Source organism: Triturus cristatus, chromosome 12 (assembly GCF_964204655.1).
Source record: "Triturus cristatus chromosome 12, aTriCri1.1, whole genome shotgun sequence".
NCBI classification, from domain to species: Eukaryota; Metazoa; Chordata; class Amphibia; order Caudata; family Salamandridae; genus Triturus; species Triturus cristatus.
Window position 1 is genome coordinate 579,848,607 of NC_140595.1, and position 17,604 is coordinate 579,866,210.

General features: G+C 42.3%; 1 protein-coding gene across 2 annotated transcripts in view; it reads right to left on the minus strand.

The window, feature by feature from the left end:
- Positions 1–440: 440 nt before the first annotated feature.
- Positions 441–17,604, minus strand: part of KARS1 (lysyl-tRNA synthetase 1) — a 65,171-nt gene continuing 48,007 nt past the window's right edge. For both annotated transcript variants that reach the window (XM_085639922.1, XM_085639921.1), the window contains 6 exons: positions 17,407–17,580; positions 16,331–16,416; positions 10,828–10,913; positions 8,239–8,365; positions 6,384–6,527; positions 441–704 (listed from right to left, as the gene is read on the minus strand). In XM_085639922.1, the coding sequence (XP_085496048.1) occupies positions 618–704; positions 6,384–6,527; positions 8,239–8,365; positions 10,828–10,913; positions 16,331–16,416; positions 17,407–17,580 (704 nt within the window). In that variant the 3' untranslated portion in view covers positions 441–617. The remainder of the gene's footprint in view (positions 705–6,383; positions 6,528–8,238; positions 8,366–10,827; positions 10,914–16,330; positions 16,417–17,406; positions 17,581–17,604) is intronic.

Here is a 17,604-nt window from a genome sequence, read left to right on the forward strand (position 1 = left end):
AAGGTGGGTATTAGATCAACTTGTAGACACTCTAAATTTCTTGTTAAATACCCGTTCTGTTGAAAAAAAGGCAGAAAGCTGGACACTGTGTGACAACCAGATCTACACAGATGAACAATCCTTGGCCTGTACAAGTATAGACAAAGAGACTTGATCAAAATCTTGGGGCAAAAAATGGACTCCTCTACAGCAAAACTTCACTGCTGTTATCTTTGACGATTATCGCTAGAGACAAGGCAAGACTTGAAAAAGCAATGATCTTGTAGTTTCCTACTGAAGCTTGGAAGGACTAATCTCAGATGGTAATGAGTTTCCACATTGAAGTGCAAACGGCTGTATGTTCCAGGGCTCTCTATTATATTTCGTACTTTATAAGTTCTGCATTCATACATCCACAGAGTCAACTTTGTCCACAACATGCTCAATAAATTTTCCCAGGAAAAGATTCATATAATTTATTTGTTGATCACAAGTATAAAGAATAGACATTTCCCTCCACAGTGTAAGGACAATCGCACTGAAACGGTAAAGCAGCTAAGAAGTGCATATCCTCTTCTTCAGACGGGACAGATTTAAAAATAGTCTTGGTACCAGGCAAACAGCCATGTAATACGTCTTTATACAGAGCTGCCTTCGGGGATTGTGTCTGGCACCACCTCCTTTTTATTATCTTCAGGTTTCATGGCAGGAAACAGTAGCACTTCCTAGAAAAGATAAATGAAAACCGTGATGTTTATTTCCAGGCAGGTCTGAAATAAACGCATTGAACAAGCAACATTTCAATAATATCCCTTTAAGATATGCATCCACGAGAAAGTATGTGTGTCTGTATATATATATATATATATATATATATATATATATATATATATATATATATATAGAGGCTATAGTCATGTCAAAGTATGCGTTTTTGATGCATACAGCACACAACCCACCTCCTTCACATATTTCGAATTGAGATAAGTGACCAATTTCAACCTCTCCTCTGCTTGTTTAACTCCACAGAACCATAATAGGCATGAGTCTTTGCTTTGAGGGTAAGACAGTGGAGGACATGATCAGAATTATCCCCATCCTCGGATATACCTCCACAGACTCTACCTCAACTTCCATATCAACGACATCAACTCCATCGCCCTCCTGGAGAACCTGAACATCTGCCTCCCGTAACTGGTCACCAAATCCACTAGATCCCATCTTCACTTCCAGCGACAGAATCCAGTTCAGCCACACCACAGAACTCACCTGGACCGACCACAAAAATCACACACTTCACCATCACTGACACCCAGCACACCACCACCAGGCAGCAGATCTCGGACTGTGCCGACAGTCGCCCCGCTGAGACCTTCCAAAAAGCATTGAAAATGCATTAGGTCTCGCCTTTGATTAAGTTAAAGCCATTTCCTTTGCTAATGGTATTGTATAGCAAAGCAAATGACTAACTTAATGAAAGGCAGACCTATTGCATTTTTAATGCTTGTTCCTATTGGTCACGGTTACAGTGTCCAGGTCCTGAACACAGATTCTACACAATATACAGGACACAAAACTTAGTTTTCAAATACAAGTCAGGAGCGTGAGACGCGAACAACGAGGTCGAACAGAGAAGCAATGAATAAAAAAAGTTTAAGCGCATCAACTTGGGGAGGCTAAGTTGCGCACTGATGATCTAAAGCTGTGGCATGAAGGTCCCAAATTGAGGCAAGTCCCATGCTGTTCACGTCTGAGAATTAGGGGGGATTCCACTGTCACGAAGGAGGTCTGGGGATGAGGTCTCCTAAGGAGTTAGGGGCGGCGCCATACATATAAAAAAAAAAAAACACTGTGCCAGACTGCCTCAAGCGCTCCTCCCGAGCAGCCCTGCCTGCCGAGCACATAATCTCCCCGTGCCTGAATGTGCCCTTGTGTAACGTAACCGGATCTCATGTAAAGCGCTCTAATACCTTCGGCTAGAGTTCGCGCTATAGAAATCTGCATTTAAAAAAAAAACACCGTGCCAGCCTGCCTGCCTCAAGCGCTCCTCCCGAGCAGCCCTGCCTGCCGATCACATAATCTCCATGTGCCTGAATGTGCCCTAGTGTAACGTAACCGGAGCTCATGTAAAGCGCTCCAATACCTTCAGGTAGAGTTTGCGCTATAGAAATCAGCATAAAAAATAAGCGCTTGCCATCTGTTTTCACTCAGCCCCGTGATTACGGGGCTGAGTGAAAACATATGGTTCCCACGAAGATAAGAAATACCTTCACAGCAGAAGGAGAGCAGACGAGCCAGTCCGGGTGGGCCGGACAAAAAATGTGAAAAGGAGGCAACAAAAAAAAAAAAGCTTATTTCGAATGGCAGCCCACCGTTAACCATAAACGGTGACGCAAGCCAATGGAAATAAGGGGCGGGGCTTCAAGCCCTTCTCTCAAAGTCCTTCTTGACAATAAATCTCGCAGAGCGAGCTACGCATGTGTGCAGCAACGCTAGGCGATACCTAAAACCCAACAAGAGGTCCAAACTTGCCAGCTGGTACACCCCAGAACTCAAGACCACCGAGCGCAACTGCCACCAACTGGAGAAACGATGGTGTGCCACCAAGAACCCCGCCAACAGAGAAGCCAATAAAGCAGACATCAGCACCAGCATGGACTCCGCTGCCAACCACACAAAGGAACTCTTCAAACTAATCAAAGAATTATCCAACCTTACAGCCATCGAGAATAACTTCCACCCTCCCAAGAGCTCTGCAACACCCACTCAGACTACTTCCACAGCAAGATCACCAACATCTACAACATTCAACTCTCCACCATCAACCCAGACTACCTCAACCAACCAGCAAACAGCCAAACCATCACCACCTGGTCTCTGCTCCCCACCCTGACCGCCTCAGTCATCCACTCCGGGGCACCCACCGACCCTTGCCCTCATCACCTCTAAAGCCTCAACACCTCCATCTCCACAGCAACTTTACCGGAAAGATGGAAACACACGCATATGTCAAACCTCTCCTAAAGAAACCCTCCGCTGACCTCAACAATCTAAAAGAAATTCGTCCAATCTCACTGCTCCCCTGCGTGGCCAAAGTTCTTGAGAAAGCAATGAACCAGCAACTCACCAAATTTCTGGAACAAAACCACCTACTCGATGCCTCTAAATCAGGATTCCGTGTCAACCAAAGCACTGACACCGCGCTGATAGCTACCACAGACGACATCAGAACACTCCTCTCCCGTGGAGAAACGGTGGCCCTGATCCTCCTCAACCTCTCTGTGGGATTCGACAGTCTCCCACAACACCCTCATCAACAGACTCAAGTGGATCGCCTCCTTCCTTACAGGGAGCATCCGACTGCCTCCCTTCACCTCCGCACCCAAAGACATCATATGCAGCATAACACAAGGATCATCTCTCAGCTCCAACCCTGTTCAAGATCTATATGACCACCCCTTGTAGAGGTCGTAAGATCCTATAGGCTCAACATAATCTTCTACACAGACGACACTCAGCTGATCATCTCTCACCGAGGACCCCGCCAAAACCAACTTCAGCAACGCCATGACCAACATAGCCAAATGGATGAAAGACAACTGATCTTCGGGAAGAACACCTCCACATGGGAACAGCTGGTGGCCTGCAGAATTCGAACCAACAGCAACCGACCACGCACGCACGCAACCTCTGCATCATAATCGACAGCCAACTGGCCATGAAAAGACAAGTTAACAGTCACAGCTTCCTGCTTCCACACACTTCACATGTTCTGCAGATTCTTCAGATGGATCCCAACCAACACCAGAAAGACAGTCACTCAGACCCTCGTCACCAGTAACCACTACGGCAACACCCTCTACGCCGGCATCTCCACCCAGCTCCTCAGAAGACTCCAGACCATACAGAAAGCTGCAGCCAGACTCATCCTGGACCTCCCCAAACAAACTCACATCGCCCCCCCCCCACACCCACCTACTTGAGAGACCTCCACTGGCTCCCCATCCAGGAAAGACGCCAGGTCAAGATCCTCATGCATGCCTACAAAGCCCTCCACGACCTAGAACCTGCCTACCTCAACCATCGCTGAACTCCACCAACCCACTAGACACCTAAGCTCCGCTACACTCAACCCCACACCGGCAGCCGCTTCTTCTCTTACATCACAACCAAGACCTGGATGACCCCCCCCCCCCCACCCCCCCAAGCCCTCCCTCCGCCCCATAGCTCCGTATGTCCTCCTCACTGGTAGACTTCAGAAAGACACTCTAGGCCTAGTTCTTTGACAGAGACGCAGGGCCCAGATACCCCTAGGGGTGACAGAGTGCACTTTACAAATGCTGATTGACTGATAAAATAGTGTCTACCTCTGGTTGTAAAAGGCCAGTGGGAGAGACTGTGTGATCTTGGAAAAGGAAAACACAGAAGAGATTGAAATACATTAGCAAAGTAAATCTGTCCATAAAGTCATAAACCAACAGTGATGCAAAGTTCAGTTATTGCTGAAACAACTGAGACCTGCATCATCTAATGTGCAAGGGTCCAAAGAACATAGGAAGAATACAAATTACCCAGAAGCCTCATCTGAAGAATCAATGAAATTGTTCTGTACTGTGTGATGGAGAGAATACAGATGTGATCTAAAAGCAAGGTAACATTTAAGCCTGAAGCAGCTACAGACCAGTAAGGAACTGGTATCAAAATACATTTGTGATTCCATTATTAAGTAATATAGGAAAATTGATTTATTTAAATTATGTAATTGCAATGTATCAGCTTGAATTTAGGCTTAATGGGTCTATGTTGCTGAGTCTGTTGGAGATAGTCCTCATGTTAATGATGCTACTTGCTGTCATTTGTGGTATAAATAAGTGCAAGTTGGGAGGACAATCTTGCTAATAACAGTAGGTATGTTTTATTTTTATTGTAACCATTAGTTCTTACCATCTGATGTTTTTTCAGAAGAGTCCTAAAGTTTCTTACAATAGGTTATCTTCATCTTAGTAGAGAAAGAAGCTGACCGCCTTTAAAGTTTTTTTGGTGCCAAAGAACACATGAGAAACTTCCCTTTTAATAAACTTCGTTTGGGCTGGAAGAGCTGTAGCAGCATGTAAAGACTAGTTTTATGTATTTCTGGGTTACATTGTATTAGCATTGGCTTGAGCTTACAAAGTGACAAGGTCATTTAGGACAAACAAGGCTGGATGCATGACATTCACTTATGACAGAATGTAAATGAAAGTGAATTCTCGCTTTAATTCTTTTCACTGATTCTACTTTTGCCTGCCCAGATTGCATCGCTCACTCAGGCAAAATTTAGGGGCTTTATTTCACAAAGAGTCTTTAATGCCACATCACAGGACACTAGTTTAAATTCGTATAGTTCTACTTTTACAGAGTTGCACGGAGCCTTCGTAAACAACTAGGCATAGTTCGCTCACTTTGGGATCTTGTAATTTACCACTATCTATTGAAACGCAGTAACCTCTCGTAGAGGAAAAATTGTCACAACCTTCAGCAAGGTCAAACATATGCCAATAGTTTCGTGTTTGGAATAAAGAATGGAGATAAGATGATGTATTGTTGACTCCCAATCCACCCCAGAATTGTTTTTAAATTCCTCAAGCTGCTGCACTTAAATTTGCTTGGGCTTACCTGCTTGGCCAAATGCTACTCAACAAACTGCTCTCACAGGGCACGCCATGTCCCCCAACACATAAACCTGAACACTTCTTTTAGCGGATGTTTGATTATTCTGGAGCGAGCTATTATTTATTGCCTGGATTTCAGTACTGCGTTTTAGGTTTCAATACCAGATATCGTGGTATAGATCCTACAACAGCCATTAGGTGTTGAATGATCTGTAAAAACATTCTTGCCTCAGGGCTACAGGTAAAAAGGCCTTTTCCCCTCAACTATAACCAGGCGGCTGCCCCCCGCCAGTCACTGAATAGCCTTGGTTGAGAAGGCAATAGGAGGCGGAAATGGATTACACCTTGTGTGTCCCCCTGCCACGAGAGCCCAGGTTAGATGTTGACAAAACCACACACACACAAAAAAAAAAAAAGAAGAAGAAGAAGAGCACCTCCAGTGTGCTTCCATGATTATTAAGCGCACTATAGGAAAGAACACAGGGTAATTCAGAAAGTGTAAAAGGACAGGCCATTCTCTGGTTGTCTTTCCAAACACCAAGTGCCCTACAGGTACCACATAGCAGCATGGTGAATAATTTCTAATTGTTTAACATACTATAACAAAAGTAGGAAGCCAGAGCTTTATTGGGAATCCAGCTAGTTCCAGCCGACATGGAATGCCTTTAAATAACAAAAAGCTGTATTCCTGAGTCTCTTATGTGGGACAGTTCTACAATTCAATTACTCTAGCATTGCAAACCTGGAATTTACCTTGATATTGTTCGAGTCCGTGAGGAACATGGCAAGCCGATCAAGGCCCAATCCCCAGCCAGCTGTAGGTGGCAACCCATACTCCAAAGCAGTGCAGAAATTTTCATCAATGAACATGGCCTCATCATCACCAGCAGCTTTAGCCTAAATGAGGAAAGATGGTAACAAAGACACGGAGTATAAACAGTCTTAATTGTGCCCAGACAGCTAACAAAAGACATCTGGATTGCACAGAGAATGCATGGGGGAATTTTTAGGCCTATTGCTTCACTTCAACAATTGGCTTGTAGCCGTTCTAGTTTTGCGGCTCTGCTAGCTGGGCTTGCAAAGCATCTCAAACAGTCTGAGCATCGATCACAGCACAGTATGCCTGACTCATGATGTGGGCCCACAATGCCTCACAACATGCTCGTCCTATTTAGGTTCTAATTTTGCCACTGGGTTTGGAGCCACACTTACATTGTTTCTTACAAATGCTTCAAGTACCACCTATTCACTCTTTCATTTCGAATTACAGGACTGTGGTCTTTACTTCTGCCCTTAGCACACATACCAGTCTTTGATATGTTCTCCGTCAATGAAACATGGACTGCATCCCATATTCTGCCTCGCATAATTACTACAGTGACCTGGCTTTTAAACTCTTCAAGTGGATTAACTTTACACATACTGTCACATCCAACTGATGCACTCATAATGCATATTGTACATAACAATCCATAAAACCCAATTACTAAAAGTTCTAAATCAAATAATTCTAAACGTAACTAAATGCAGGATACTTCTCAATTAACAGTTTACATTTGTAAATTAAAATGATCTTAAGTTCCTTTGATGCAAAAAGTAGTGTACATCACATTGTAATAACACAAGCGTCTGCCAAGTCTTCCAGCGTGAGAAGAATGCAGGCGGTAGGCAGCAAAGAATTGGTCATGTGATGCATTGTGAGGGCAGGAACAAAACAAATGGAGTCGGAGGTGCAGGAATGGATAGTTGTAGATTTCACCCAGATCTCCTTTTGCAATGAGACATTTTGATATTGATCCAAATGAAGTGGGGGTTAGACAGTTTGCATACGGCTCTCCCACCCTGCGAACCATTTTGGTATGTTTGTTCATCTTTTTCTAGAACTTCTTACTATCTACTAATTTCTCACAATCAAACAACAACAAACATAAGACAAAAGTGACAGCCTACACTGTTCTGTATCAAAGGGCACCCAATCTGAGAATACTCTATGATGCCATGGAAATTGTCGTTAGAGCTAAACAAATGAGAACACAAACAAAATGAATAAATTATAACTAGACAGATCCAATTATAAATATCCTGTAATTAGATTTCTTTTAGATCATTAAAAGTGTTTCTAGTATAAATATTATCATTCAAGTTTTGAGAGAAGTCTCTACATACACTGCTTGCAAAATTATGCATTTGACAAAACAGTCTCTTTCCTCTTGAAAGAGAAAAAGAATATACATAGTGCCTCCCAAACATTAGTGCAACAAAGTTCTCCACTCAGTTTTACTATTTACTATACTCAAGATTACACTAACTTCTGTGGACATATTTTATGATGTAGAGGATACTGTCTTTGCCAACATATGTACTGTGTGCTTCGTATCTTATCAGGAGATATAGTAGCCACGTTCAACATAGTTCACACCTCTTCTTGGTACATACAGCGAGAGGCGTTGGTATACCCTGGCTGCTATTTAAAGGCATAATACGGCTCCAAATACATGGAATACAATTCCTTACAGTGAAAGAGGTTTCTGTAGTTAGGACACTAGTCTACACAGCTTTCTAGTTGTTGTAGACTGAGTTGCTGATCTTCAACAACACACTTGTTTACCTTTGCCTGGTCCTCAAACAACTCTCTTTGTCGGACTGGATCATTCAGCTCAGTGTAGGCATTGCACACTTCCTTCTTCATTAAAAAAAGTTCAAATCTCTCCGTCAGTCCTTTCTTTGAACGATGCCTGGAGAAATCAAGAGGGAGCACATCAGTTACATTTTAATCGAACTCGAAGGCATTCTTAACATGAATTCTTAACATAAATTCTCAACCGAATAATAGGGGGAAAAATATAAACAAAGCACTTTTGCAAGTGAATACTGCAGACTGGGAAATGTAGGTGTCAGCTGCCCCTGAAAAAACATTCTGCATGCCTTGCAGACAGCAGGTGTAGTTTTTGTATGCTACTTTGTCTCTCCCTTTCACCTTTCATCCCCCCTTCAGAGAGTCCGGCATAATAGGTCAAAGAATACGACTTGTTATTGTGTAATATACCTTGCCCCAGCGGCTTATAAAGGTGAACAATGGACAGGCAGTATGGGGAAGAAATGTCGGGGTCTGATTTCAAAACAAACTGGAAAGATGTAGTTCACCCCTTATTCACATTAAAACAAAATGAACAAGCAGATGAAATCCAAAAAGGGCCACTGGGAGTCAGTAAGTGTCACACATACTTAGAGCCAGTAAATAATGTTAATTATCTATAGTGTGACAAGGTCACCATGCAGTAGTGAGACACCGATTTAAGTTTATTTTAAGCATGTACTGTGTGCCTTTATAAAATGAAAAGTATCCACCGTGACGGACGATGTGAAAACAGATTGTCTGAATGATCCCTTTGTGTGAAGAAAATGTGTATGTGGGTTAGTGCAACTATGCAGGATGGTGGCTGATGATCAGAGATTCAACATATTCTCTCAAAATACCTGGCAGTTAAATCTCTGAAAAGGGCTCCCTATTTGAATATTGCATATATGAGATTTTCTTTTTAATTTGTTAGGCAAGGTATATGTGCAAGCTGTAACGATGTGTAATGGTGTACTCTATTTGCTGAATGATCTTCTTTCATTAAGTGTGGGAGGTAGATTTTTTGCTTTGGTGGTAGCATATTGGAGTGGGAGCTTGTTGCCCAATATTGTCAAATTTTTTTTTTTGTTTTTGTTTCATGCATGAAAATAATAAAAATACATTAAAAAATAAAAAGCGTAACCTAGTTTTAAGGATTTTCGTATGTAATGTTTGTATTTAAATGTACTTATAGCAGGGACACAAGCGTGCAGAGAAGAAGCTGTAAAAATCATAGTTTTGTTTGTGTGACGTGGGAGCGAGAGGGTATAAACAAGTGGATGTCAAATTACAAGGAGGAGATAGCGCCGTTACTCAGGCGGTCAAAATATGAAATAGAAAAATCTAGATTGCAAGCATGAAAGTGACAAGAAAGGTTCAAGGATGAGTTGGGAAAAGCTTGGTTAGGGTAGGAGGACACAGCGGTGATCAAAGGTCAGTGTCCTGGAGAACGGCACAGGGTTACGATTATGGACTCTAATATGCAAACACATGGGTTCTGTGATAGATATAAAATGATAGCTGGAAAGTTCATAAACTCCCAACACAGCAAAAGGGTGCCTGGGAATTCCCGATGGGGCTGGTAAGCGAGGTAATACCCCCATCACAAATTATAAGGGCCACAGAAACACAAGAGACCTTTATGCTTGAAAGTAGCCAAAATCTCTGGGGGAAACAGAAAGGGAGAATGAGGAATAACTAGAGGGGAAATGGCATGGTGCAGTATTGGCACCAAAATGGGAGATTCCCTTGGTAAAGGCTCATTACTCAGTGAACTCTCAGGGCTGAGGACAGAATTCCCATTAACTTTGCACACCCCCTAGTTAATGGGATCCTGATCATGTTAACTCTATAGGGCAAAATATACTGGGGTACTATTAATGTGGCCCCAAATTAAGAGAAAGGAGCAGCAGCTCGAGTTATCAACTGATTAAATGCAGCAGATACATCCAGGAGAATATCAAAGGCAAAGAGTTTAGAATGCAGAGTAGAAGTGAGGAACTTTATGCCATAAAAAACAAGAGTAGTTTCAATGGGGTGAGCAGAGCATGCATTGGGATTTTGGGACAGGAATGGAAACCACAAGCTCAAGATGTGTACAGAGGGAAGGAATGAGGGGGATCAGACTTACGCTAGCAGGAGAGAAATGGGCGAGAGTAGGTTTCAGAATAACTGGAGACAAAGCTCACTTCCAATTTCATTACATTAGGGCCGAGATGGAAAAACCTATGGTTCTGAGGTGCCGTTGAGAGTACCCAAATATTTAGATATCAGCACAGATCGAGAATAAACAAAGATCTCTAGCGAGGGCTGCCGACAACTATAAATAAGGCTTCTTGTTTTCACCCCTGGAACCTGGCCACTGAATTTTGCTTTTACGAGCTACTCAGTGAATAAGCATGGCAGCACAGGCAAGATTGCCTTTCACCTTTCACTCTTTGAACGTTGCACACACATTCCTCCCATTCAACATTAGTAAACAAAAAAAATAACATTGAGGTAAGCTTTAACTTTACTAGACGACGTTCATTCAACTTCCAACATAATCCTCCACACATTAAATGGGTAAGGTTGTCTTACCATTTAGCAAGAGGGCTCATGATCTGAGGATGGTCACAGATAAAGGTGGGATTAATGCAGGTTACTTCCAGGAACTCACCAACAAGCTAAGAAATGAAAAACATATCAGAAAGTATATCAACTCAATTAACACACACAACCCATATTTGGAAAGAGTTAGATTTAAAGAAAAACGTGAACTTCCTACCATGCCGGACGTGCCAATAAACGTTTTTAGGACAACTTAGCTTAGCATCACATGGTCCCTAGCACCATCTACGCGAACAGAAAAATGCTTTCCAGTAAATTCTACATCCTACTTGAAAAACAAATTACAGAATCACCAACTATATGCTCTGGTAGGCATGGTTAATTAGTGCTTTTAACATGTCCGCAAAGCTGTTTTTTTATATTGTTGCCTTCTTCATCCTAATAGGACACATCAGACTTGTGTCCCCTCAAAGCTTCACTTTGGAACCAAAGTGAAACTATCTTTCACATGGCTAGCTAGACAGAAGTGTTCCCTAGTAAGAGCACTACAGAGGGTAGGTATTGTGGGCTTCATATGGACACCTGGTCTGGGGAGAGGGTGTAGCGCAGCGGTCAGAGCTGCCGACTTGGGAGCTGGGGATCCTAGTTCAAGTCTCGGCATCAGAGCAACATCCTGGCGGGAAGAGGCCAAGGTACGCTTCTCCTTCTTGTGTTTCCACCTTGATTTGGACTTTGACTTACTGGATGACTTTGACCGCGAAGGCCTGGTGCAGGAGTAGCCTTAAGAGGATGAACGGGTCTACACTTCCGACTTGGAATGGGACTTACGCAAGGTCATACTGATGTTCAGCTACATCCTGGACTGAATGTAAGCTGTATCGTCTTCGGGTGCATGAGGGCACACTCGTAGCACAACTTGGATTTGTGCCCTGAGCCCAAACAACAAAGACAGACCTCGTACAGATCCATTATAGACATGTGTTTGACAGTCACCATATGTTTTGAACCCTGTAATTTTATGTTGGAGACATCGTTATCTTTCACACTGGATTTCAATTTGGAAAAATCGTCAATCCAGGTGAAAAGGGAGAGGAGCCCTGGATCTGTGCTCGAAGGCTGGGAAAGAAAGGAATGAATGTCACCAGGCAGGGGTGGTGCTTACATGCGGCCCGCTCCATCACTTCCAGGGCAAAACACAGCCTACATGGCGTCACAAAGCAATGCACATGAGCACTGCTGTGAAAAGCATCGGATCCAGTTTGGCGCCTGAGGAATATTCTAAAGGTGAGGAATCTAGAATTGGACGTATTCATCAGAAACAACAAAGTTACGTGACGGTAAGTCACAATTAACATGGAGTCTTTCTTTTGTATATAGATAGTTACAATTAACTTGGTGAGCAAGGCATGAGGCAGTGCAGTTACTGTGGTGCACAGGTATACTCAGTAGCCATGTGTGTTTCTTTACCTCAAATTCTTGAGGTCAAACCTTCTAATCCCATCATTTTGGCTGTGCTATGGCATTACCATGTATGGCAGCTATTTCCTACATACAACACTTTTGCCAACACTACAGTTAGAGAGCAAACAGTAAAAAATAATGAAGTGCAAAATTAGAATAAAACATAATCAAAAGGCAAGGTGTGCAAGTTAAACTAAGTTAAGACAGGTTAATGAAACTATCAGAGCTAGCACTTCTGAGCAGAGAGCAAAAAAGGGGGAATGAATACCTGTAGAGAATAGGAGCAGCAGAAATGTAGACGACTGAAGGGGATTTTGTGTATAGGCAAGGGGTACACAAAAAGAAAGAGGGGCAATCAACAAGGCAAGCATTAGATTAAGAGTTGCAGTTGTATAGAAATTAAGGCAATGACATCTTCCTTATATAAATATCAGGTAGCTGTAGAGGCATGCAATAAAAGAAATGTGATCTGACAGAGTGGTACTAGCCAAAGATCACTCCCAGTTTATGAAAGAGGAGGAAAGTGGGACAGCACAGAGAGTACGATAGCCTCGGAGAAAAACACAGATTTTCAGTATTATTGCAATGGACTGGAAAGAATGAAAGCACTGGATGCTCAATAGGCAGGATGTGATGATATTAATAATCTGGCAGCTGAAGTCAGAAAAATAAAAACCTGGCATCTGTTATCATAAATGTGACCAAGTCTAAAGAGTGTGATGCGAGAGGTTAGGGGGTAGTGTAGAAGGGAAACCGCAGGGATCAAAAGACAAAGATCTGGAGAACAGCACAGCTCAGATGCATACAAAGATGTTTAACCAGAACATGCATCTACCTAGGATCTATGCAAAAAAAGAAAATGATAAGCAAAAAAGTGCCAAGTCCCAAAGTCACGAAATAAAAAGAAAATGGGGCAGATTATAAAATGATCGGCCATTTAACAAGTGTGACAAACACAAACAGCAGAATAAGAAGGGAGTTTGGAATGCAGAGCACAAGTGAGGGAGTTTAAAACATAAAAAGAGCTCTATATATGGAGTGCAGAGAGGGTGTATCAAGGTTTTTAGAGCAGATTGTAAACCACACAGGCAAGATGTTTACAGAGTGGAGCAATGAGGAAAATAAGAAGTGCATATGGAGTTAGTTTCTGAACAACAGGCAGAACAGTAGCATATTTAAAGAGTCAGGATACATGCCAGAAAAGGGACGGATAAGAAAAGAGTTAACAGATGGCTTAAGAAATGCTAGAGTGAAAAGATGGGAAGCAGTACACATAAATCAGCAAAAGTGGTTTGAAACGTGGTTGCCGAGACCTAATCTGGACACAAGTCCGAGCTTCTAAGATAAAAAGGTATCTTTACATTTGTACAATCTAGACATACAACTCAATGGCAGAATATGTGGAATCACGTTTACATTTCTTCAAAAATCTTTATAATAAACACTTTCATGTCCGGGTTGGCTCCCCAGTCTGGGCAAACTGCCTGCCCACAAGCCCTGAAGTGGAGTCCTCTCCTGCACTCTCCATACTTTGCACCGACTACTGGCAGTTCAATCCCAGAATTTAAAGTAACCGTATAACTCATACAGCTTTTTGTTCACAGTTCTGTTTTTCTTAATTTGCATATATGAATTACCCCACTCAGCAACTGAACATAATCACTGCTGTACCCAAATTGAAATTCCACCAATCATGGAATGGGACTGGTAGCATTTAAGCAGGAAGAGGACATTAAAATTCCACAAGCGTTTTTAGCACAATAGTGCTTAAGAAACCGCTTATATCACAGTGGTTCAAACAAAAAGGTAGTGAGTATTCTTGAGAAAGGAAAAGACAAGTATAGGTAATTAGCTTGCATTCTTTTCCTAGTATCCTGTTGATCAGACTGGCAGAAGGGGTAAGGATTATCATGAGGGGCATACATTACGACAAAAAGGCATATAGAAGTTTCATAATTTAGGCTCTAGACTACCTGCATGCGGAACTGTCACCATGTAGATTTAGTTTAGTTTTAGACATGTCAAGAGTTTTTTGGCTGTCATCGAGATCCTTCTTTTTGGGGCAAATGTTTCCTAATCTCTGGCCTTTTTAACCCTCCTGCGTTCTTGATCACCTTTCGTTTTTTAGGCTGGTTCAGAGGGTCGACTGCCAATGGTGTCTTTGACTCCTGGGATTTTTTTGTGTTTATGCTTTCCCTTGATTACTGTTGGTTTTGGTATCAGGGCAGTCTTAGATTTTGAGCCCAAGTGTCTTGACTGCTCGCCACTGTTCCCTTGCACTTTATCTTTTTTGCTTCTCCATGAAGACTTCTTGGTCTTTTCCGTCTCAATTATGTTTTACAGGTCTAAGTCTTTTCCCAGCACTACCTCAGTGTCTTCGTTGCTTTAGAGTCAGAGGACCTTTAGGTATGTCTTCACCATATTATGCGCACCTCTGCTTTTCCCTTGTGGTCGCAGCCCTCGGCAATGTGGTCTTTTGGCAGGCAGACGTTTCAGACTTTGTGGCTGTTCTTTTAAGAGTACTTATGGTGGCACTTCTGGTAAAATCTAAAAGGGAGTATGCTCCAGACCCTACATTCATTCTCAGAAGGTTGGTTTTTGTCTGTGGAAATAATGAAATGTTCTCAGCATCGTTGATGCAGTCACTGATGATCTAACAGCATCTGTTGTTTTCCCCAAAAAGTTCCTCAGCGAAAAACGTTGTGATTGTTGAAGTCTTCCCCATCAATGCTCTGCTTCGAGACTCAACAGCAGAAAAATTCATCTGAAGATGGCAGCCAAACAAATGGTTTGCAAGTGGGGCGTCTGATATCACAGAAGGTAGGACTAGTACTCCAAATGGCTAGCACCACCCAGCAACAAAATGAAAAAAAAAGTATGAAAAGGGCAAAACAATTCTGGATCCAATAACTAAATGGTGGAATAAGGCACAGCATGTGAATTCAGTGCAAAACCCGGTCTTCCATGCAGTTCAAACTGTAGGTCTCATCTCCAATTTCTACGCAACCATTATGAATAATTGAGTTGAAAGATGGGAGAATTCTCAATAACATAGGGAGCTTAGGTCTAAAGGTTCTTAAAGAAAAGGTGTCTGTGCAGTAGCTTTACTTCTGTTTTACCCAGCATGAACCATTTGAAACGTGGACAGATCAAAGAAAGGTACGAAGTGGAGTAAGTAAGACACCAACCAGAATTTAAACAGAAGAATAGGTTTTGTTGTTTCACTTGTCAATACTGGGAATCATTCATGCAACAAGAGTCTAGAAAGTTGCACATGATAGACGCTGATAAAATGGTCACTGAAGCCTTCCAAGATGGCAACTCGTATAAAATAGGATTTTAAACAAGCCAAAGCATAGAAAAGCTCATATTCCCAGGGCTTTGCCCTTAAACAAAGTCTTGGAGAATTTCTGAGCATACACGTTAGGTCTTTATAGACCTCTAAATTGTTATGATCTTCGACCCTTGATTTATGTAGTTGAGCGCAACGATTAGGGAGTGTCATTGCCAAGTTAATGTGTAAATTGGACAGAATTCTGAAAATAAAGGAAGGGTGCATCCTGAACAGAACACAGCCTTCTTTAAAATCTGTTATGGACTCAGAGACAGAAAGTGTCTTAAGCTAATCAAAACAGTGAGATGCTGCCAACTACCAAGAATGAAGCATTTCAGATTAGAGGTATTAAGATTCAAAATCTTTAGATGGAATGGCGGTAGGTGGAGCTGTGTACTGGAGACATAACTGTGTAGGAGAAGTACAAGTGAGATAAATAGTCATGGGTTATGCAAGTGTGCAGCATAGTCTATCTCGTTGATTAGTGCTTGTGGTAAAGTTAACGTTTGAAGGTAACCTTGAACTATTTTTTTAACATAGCTCGTCCTCTCTAGTATTTACTAAGTGCCTGGGCTGCAACCTGGCGATGACGTAAGGTGCAGAGGCCATATATCTTTTATGGGTCTAATGGTTGATCCATGCTTAGACTGCATATTATCAAGGACTTGGCAGTGTGGGGAAGGGCAAATGTTACATATTTACAGCATAACAGTAGTCCTTAAAGAAGAAGCAAATTACCTTGTCCAGAAGTCTGGCAGTTGTCCTTGGTGGAGGGCATTCCACTTCTTTCTTTACACAAACATCATCCAAAAACTTGCGCATTTCTGCATTTAAAAATATTGAAAAGAAACACTGAGTCTACTGCAGTAGAATATTAAAGTGGGTAAGAGATGAAGCTTCAAGGAGAACATGCTAGTTAGTACACCATAAAGGAAAATGTTTTAATATACATGACTGTTCACTCCAAAGACAATACTCCTCCCATTTTCAGGATTGAAAATCCAACATAATGTGGACTGTATTTATTGTGAATGAGACCCTCAATGCTCCTTGTATTCAGGCAGTATGGTCCAATTTAGCTTGCAGAACAACAGAGAAACACAATATAGGTGACTGAGGGATCCAAGCAACAGGCAGGTGTAGCCCCAGGGACCGGATGCAAGTGCTTTGTTCAGAGTTGGGAGCAGGATCCGCACCTGCCTCCAGAAGCCCATCTAAAACCAACATATGGAAGGGGACAGAGCAGCCATCCTATTCGAGGCAGAGCACTGCAGGGAACTGGCAGGGGTATGCAACTCTTGAGGTTGCTCTGCCTTAAATATCCTCCCTCTTGCGTTTCCATTCTAAGTAAGGATTTTGTCCTAGATTACATTTACTTTGTTTGTTGTTATACTGCACTAGTTCAGGGTTACCAGTGCTAAGGGCAGGTAAGTTTAGGTTCCAGTTCACCTGTGACCAATTTCAAGGTAAGTGGTCTGTTTCTACACATCAGGAGTGATCATGTTGTAAGATGTACTGTAAAATCTACTACCAGAAGTATCACAATTGCAGGGATTTGTTACAGTCAAAAACTTAATTGTGCAGGTATGTGCCTCAAAGTAGGATCATCTGTGTAATGCTACAGTAGGTTATCTGAGACAAAGGCCAAGGTACGAGTCCCTCTGGTATTAGTATTGTCACTGTACTAGCTATGGAATGTATATGTGTGGTTTTCTCAACCCCAGGAATAAGTGCAATCTGTTAAGGTAAACGGTCTATGCCCGGTGTAGGTACCGGTGTAAGGTACAACCTCTAATATCGGATTTGTGATTTACCTTCGGTCTCAAACTGCTCCGTGTCTGGAAGTGATACTCCCAGGGCTTTCTCCAATTCTTCTACCATGCTGATTCTCCGGAATGGAGGCGTAAAGTCAACCTCAAAGGCTTGTCCTTCTGGTCCTTCTGGGTGGTACATAATCTTGTAATCACCTGTGATGTGTTTCACCATACCTGCAAAAGAAATCATGTGAGCTC